Below are 5,700 nucleotides of genomic sequence, written 5' to 3'. Positions count from 1 at the left end.
CCATCCCCCCCCCTCACCGGCCCTAGCCTCCTCTCCGCTCAGTCTCTCCTTTACAACTGCATCCTTCATCTCGGGTCATAAGCATTCTTCTGTGTCATAAAACAAAATTAAAATATAAAATAAAATAAAATAAATAAAATAAAATAAGCCCATCTTTCCCCCAGCTGCTGCAATCTCCCTGTTAACCAAACTTGAAACAAGTTGTCTCTACTCAAGAAACAAGATGCTTCCTCCATTTCATCTCCTGCTTAACCTCAACCCTCCACTCAACTATTCTTCTCACGATCTTCAGTAATCCCCCTGTATTTAAATCAAATGACACATTTCATCCTCACCTTGACCACCCCGAGCCTTTGGTGTTGAGGACCACTCTCCTTATCGAAACACTTTTTACCTGATTCTCCGCATTACTCTCCAGATTTTCCCTTTCTGCTCTGGACCCTTCCTGGGAAACATTTTTTTTTTCTTCTTCATCCTGCCTCTTAGGTTCTGTCTTAGGTCATTTTACAGGAAGTGCTCTCCCTGGGTGATCTCACCTACTCGCAGGGCTTCAGTTATCATCTATATGCTGATAAATCCAAAATTCCTTATCTCCAGTCATATCCCTCTTTTGGACTCCAAGGTTTTAAGCCTGGCTATTAGGCATTTTCAATTGAACATTTGAACATACTTAAACTGAACTCATTAATTCCTCTAACCCTACTCCCCCAATCTAGCTCTTTTCTCCCCCGTTACTACCACTTCTCCATCTAGACATCATTCTAGACCTCTCCCTCATCATATGTGAATTACACCCAAGTTTTTATTAAAAAAAAAAGTATCACTTGATATAAATAGAATGGAAATTGAATAGATTATTATGAAACACTAGCTAGATGTAGATGTCTGCTCTCTTGATTTAAAAGAAAAAGAGGATTCAGAAGTGTTAAAGAGCTGACACCAAATAAAACTTTTCCGTTAAGTTATTCAGGAATGAAAAAGGCTTGAAAAAAGAATAAATTTTTATCTTTGGTTCAATGTATTTTGTGACCTGTTTGCCAGCTGCTGTCAAATTGCATATATCTGTAGTATCCATCCCACAATTTGGGTAAACTGAGGAACAAAATGAAGCTGCAGTACAGCACTGGAATGTGGCATGGACTCCATCTATTAAGCAATTCTTATTAAATGGTCAAGGGGCCTAAAAGCAGTTCAAATAACAATTTCATACATTGTCTAACTACAAACAAGCCTCTAAAAGTAATGTCAGTTGGGTTGAAGTCATCTCATAGAAGGAAATTTTTCTGTTGAAAAGCAGTTAATTAAAACAGGGAGTAGCTGTCTTGTGGTGAAATGCTCCACAGAATTTTGATCTCAACCAGTCTTTTGGTTGCCATAACCTAGTACTAGACATTTCTCAGTTCATCTGTGACCTTTCTTACCTTCTAAATATTGTAGCTGGGGCCTGTGAGAGCAAAAGGAGGGGAAATTAGAAGAGCAAATCCTCTCATCCACATTTTGACGGTTAATTTGTACTGGATAACTTGTAAGAGTTTCAGCTGACGGTCCTCAAAAACCTTCCTCAGCCATGCCAGGTATAACTGGGTCCAAAGCCACCAGGATTCCTAAAGACTATTAAGAGACAAAAAAGATTGATTCCATAGGGAACAAGACTTGAGGTTGGGACTTCTACTGTGTGATGAAAAGGTTCTACTCCTGCAGCAATAATTTTACACTGTGTTAAATGTCGCAATACTTAATTAAAAGGGTGGCCTTTTAATTACTAAGATAAAAAGGTGGAGGCAGCTAGGTGTGTTAAAAGCAGCTTCAAATATTGTGGTCTCCGACCATGCCACCCTGAACAAGCCGGATCTCATCTGATCTTGGAAGCTAAGCAGAGTCGGGCCTGGTTAGTACTTGGATGGGAGACCACCTAGGAAGACCAGGTACTGTAGGTGTAAAAAATAAAAAAAATAAGGGATTATAAGCTTGTGTCTGTCAAAATACACCCCAAAAAGGTCAGGAAACTTATGACAGCTTTCACTTGACCAAACGTGTGTATTGGTAGAATTATGTCTACTGCTCAGTCAAAAACTGCCATCCTATATGGAGCATCCAGTATACGCCTACATATAGTAGGCATTTTGTACTATGGCTACTATGAATGAATGAATGAATGAATGAATGAATGCAAGAAAATTCTTCACTGGCCACTGCAAAGAGCAAGCACACCAAAGTGGTCTCTCCTATGGAATTCCGAGGTAGGCCCCAAATGATGGAGAAGAAATTAATAAAATCTTAATGTAGGACATGAACCCCAAAATGGAAAGGGGTCACCAAGTGTATCACTGAAAAAGTTCAGACCATCAAGAACAACAATCCTAAAATTTTACAGAGAGAAACAAGTCATGTGTGGGAATAAAAATGACATCAAACTCAAGAGAATCTAGAAAACGATGGAAATTTGCAAACCTCTGAAAATTTTTTCAAGAGTTCTATTCCCAGGTAATATCTCTCAAGCGTTCAGGGAAAATAAAGATATTTTCATACATGCAAAGACTCAAACATTTTACCTCCCATATATTCTCAGGAAGCTTGTGGAGGTTATTTTCCACCATATAAAGGAGGAAACCAAGAAAAAGAAAGACATGGTCCAGGAAACAGAGAATCTAACACAGAAGAGAGGGAATGGGGATTCCCAAGATACCGTCTGGGTGGCAGGTCTAAACAGCCTGAAGCAGAAGAATGGAAGGTATCAGGAAGACTAGCACCCAAAAATTAATTTTATGGGTTTAGACCAGGTGAGTAATTATGCTTTGAGGCTACAGTACAATTTCAAATTTGAAGAATTTGAAAATAATTGTCAACAGTCACAAAGAAAAATACACAAATAAAAAATGAGGTAATTATTTCAGAGAAAAAATTTCAAGGAAGAAAATCTTGCCATAGTATGTATAGATTGACTCAATAGTAAATAGTATTTATATGATCATGATAATGTGAACACAATTGATTTAATACAAAATTTTGATCTATTTTAGCCAATGGGAAATAATGGGGTATGAGAGTGCAAATCTTTGACTGCTAGAACTGCAAACCAATAAATTATCATGCTCTCTCCTTACAGTGGTTTCTTTGAGGAGAAAAGAAAGGTGTGGCGGTATATCCATTTTTGCACCCAAACACTTCTCCATTTCTGGGGGAATACTTCATGTTATCAAACTTGGTGAGGCAACACGATTCTTCCCCTGCCTGGCTAAATCAGCACACGTCAGACCATGGCTCAACCGATCAAATGCTTTCACTTGGCATTTTGAAACTCAAGTAATTGTCCTAAAGATGCAGGTGCAACTGGAACAATATCCATTGTGTAGTGATGAGTGCCCAGAGTTGATGGCATCAGCAGTGGACATTTCCAGGGACGAGACCTGAGCTGCATTTTCGTTTGGCGGTCCCTCATAGATAACTGCTTTCTGAGTTACGTTCTCCAGCTTTCCTTCAACTCTGTGAGTCCCTACCATGCCTCTAGTATACGCCTTTTCTGCTTAAAGTGTCCAGAGTGGATATGTTTCCTTCCGAGAACTGACAGTGAACAACTAAGAAGAAAGTACCTCTAACCCCGTAGAAAGGGGATTACACAATAATGCAAGCAACAGGTTAACAATACTCTTCAGATCAGGCAGAACTATCCCTTCAAATTGTAGGAAAGCTTCCGATAGAAATTATGTCTAGAAAAAGTGGGTAGGTATTTTCAAAAGATATCTCTTTCATGATGTACAAAGAAATTTTCTTTCTCTGACAGCTGTGTGTGAGTGTATCAAGTTTCACTAGACTGAAAGCTCCCTGAGGACAAGGATCCTCTTTCATCTTTTAATTCGCCACAGCCTTGTGTGTAGAAAGCTCTCAAAACTACACATATGAACACCTTTGTCTTTACTATCGTGCATTAGATTGCTAAATTCGTGTTCACACCTCTGACTTAATCTTAGATTTAGAATTTCCTACGGACTTTGTCTTAATTGAAACCCAACAGGGGCTCCAGGGATCTCTTCTTAGTGGTCATTTGCAATATGGGGAACTAGTAGTATTTCTCAAGATGGGGTTGAGAATTCCGTGAAAAATCCAGGAAGGGGGCACCCGGATTTGAACCGGGGACCTCTTGATCTGCAGTCAAATGCTCTACCCCTGAGCTATACCCCCTTGACCTGACACTTGTCTTGCTCCTTGTCCACTTATGGTGACTCAGTGCAATCAGGTTCCACCCACACTAATTCTGACATGTTCTAAAGACTTACCTTCTTTTGTGTCCATCATCTGCTTGGGCTTTTCTCCTTCCTACCAATAAACTGGGTGGGGGCACTTGAAAACATCAGCTTGAAAACTAGCTAAAGAGGAAACTGACATAGCATTAATAGAGAAAGTGTCCACAAGTACAGTATTACTGTGTCAGAATCCTTGGGCTAAAAAGCACCCCAGATATTACTTTGTTCATGCCCTGCTCTTGATGAATTGAGGGTGAAAAGGAGAAAGAAAATGTCAGTTCTTTTGGATGGGATGACTCAGGAAAATTGGGAAATCCTTCTCAAGGGCAACCATTGGCCAATCTCTATGGTTGCACTGCCTGCTCTGTTTTTGATGGAAATAGCCGCCTTCTGACCTAGCTCTGCTGATGCCTGAAGAATTGCTTGGTTGAGGGCTAGGTAGTGTATTTCCTCCTTATCACACCAGCAGGTGTGAACAGAGGCCTCTCAAAGCCTGGCACTCGTTGGCATGGAGTGTAAGGGCACAGACCTGAGACGCACTCTCCTCTCACCTCCATTGGAAAGAGAAGCTGAGAGTAAAGACATAGCTTGCCCTTCCTCCCACCTCAGGGAAGAAACAGCACACTTAGAAGCACAAATGAAAAAATTTTAATATAAAATAACATCGAGAGTTCATCTAAACATCTGTCATAGAACTTGAGGTCGAGGGATGTGAAGGGACAGCTGCTATTAGAAGAGAGGGAATTGGGTGACCTCTCCAAAAACAGACGGGCGCTGGCGGAGGGCTGGGGTATTCCTGCGATAGCCAAAACGACCATTGAACCCCCTGTTCATTTTCACATCAGCATTGTAGTGGTCATGGCCGGTCACCTGCTGAAGGGAATGCCCTTGGGGTGGAGAGAGAGGTTTGAGCTTGCATTCAGCTCCCTCTTGCTTTCCCCACTCCCATAGGGCCGGTATTAAGATCCCAGCCCAGGTACTGTCACTGTGCTCTCCATGTCCAGCTGAACCCTCAAGCCTCTTGGCTGATAAGTCAAGTGTCGGTGAAGTCAAGGAGACAGATGACTTCCTAGAAACCCAATCTCATACCAGGAATAGCATGCAGAAGGAACATGAATAATACAGGAGGGTTAGAAACTTCTGGGCTTAACTGAACTTGGCTCACTCCCAGAACTGGGAAATTTTCACCCTTGCCTCTGACCCATCTGGAGAAAATAGATGAGCTCATTTTGGCCTAATGGTGCAAAAGTCATGTGACTAGAGTGCAGCCAAAGGGTGGTGGAGTTGGGGTGGGAGGGTTCAGAAAAACATCTGTCAGAAAAACATCTCTCAACTCTTCCTTCCCTGTTGCTACTTAATTGGGCCTGAAAAATGAGCAGGACAGAACCTGCAGGAGCAATGTGAGAGGAATACAGGCTTTCGAGTTGGAAAGAGGGGAATTCGATCCCAGCCCACCCCT

The 5,700-nt window shown here is 41.4% G+C and overlaps 1 protein-coding gene, 1 long non-coding RNA gene, 1 other non-coding gene and 1 pseudogene across 3 annotated transcripts in view; 2 read left to right on the top strand and 2 right to left on the bottom strand.

Moving 5' to 3' along the window:
- The window catches only part of LOC112473178, a 5,020-nt gene extending 717 nt beyond the window's left edge, over positions 1-4,303 (top strand). The window contains exons 2-3 of the long non-coding RNA XR_003043943.1: positions 2,570-2,780; positions 3,107-4,303. This is a non-coding gene — a long non-coding RNA (uncharacterized LOC112473178). The remainder of the gene's footprint in view (positions 1-2,569; positions 2,781-3,106) is intronic.
- LOC112473347 lies at positions 1,819-1,937 on the top strand (annotated as a pseudogene).
- On the bottom strand, positions 4,108-4,179 carry TRNAC-GCA. The gene has a single exon. It is a non-coding gene; the product is annotated as a tRNA-Cys (tRNA).
- A 584-nt stretch (positions 4,304-4,887) lies between the features above and the next one.
- Positions 4,888-5,700, bottom strand: part of CUNH17orf98 (chromosome unknown C17orf98 homolog) — a 2,807-nt gene continuing 1,994 nt past the window's right edge. The window contains exon 3 of the mRNA XM_006924722.1: positions 4,888-5,128. Within this exon, the coding sequence (XP_006924784.1) occupies positions 4,971-5,128 (158 nt within the window). The 3' untranslated portion in view covers positions 4,888-4,970. The remainder of the gene's footprint in view (positions 5,129-5,700) is intronic.

The sequence above is a fragment of the Pteropus alecto genome, unplaced genomic scaffold (assembly GCF_000325575.1).
Source record: "Pteropus alecto unplaced genomic scaffold, ASM32557v1 scaffold98, whole genome shotgun sequence".
NCBI classification, from domain to species: Eukaryota; Metazoa; Chordata; class Mammalia; order Chiroptera; family Pteropodidae; genus Pteropus; species Pteropus alecto.
This window is presented reverse-complemented; position numbering and strand designations above follow the sequence as displayed.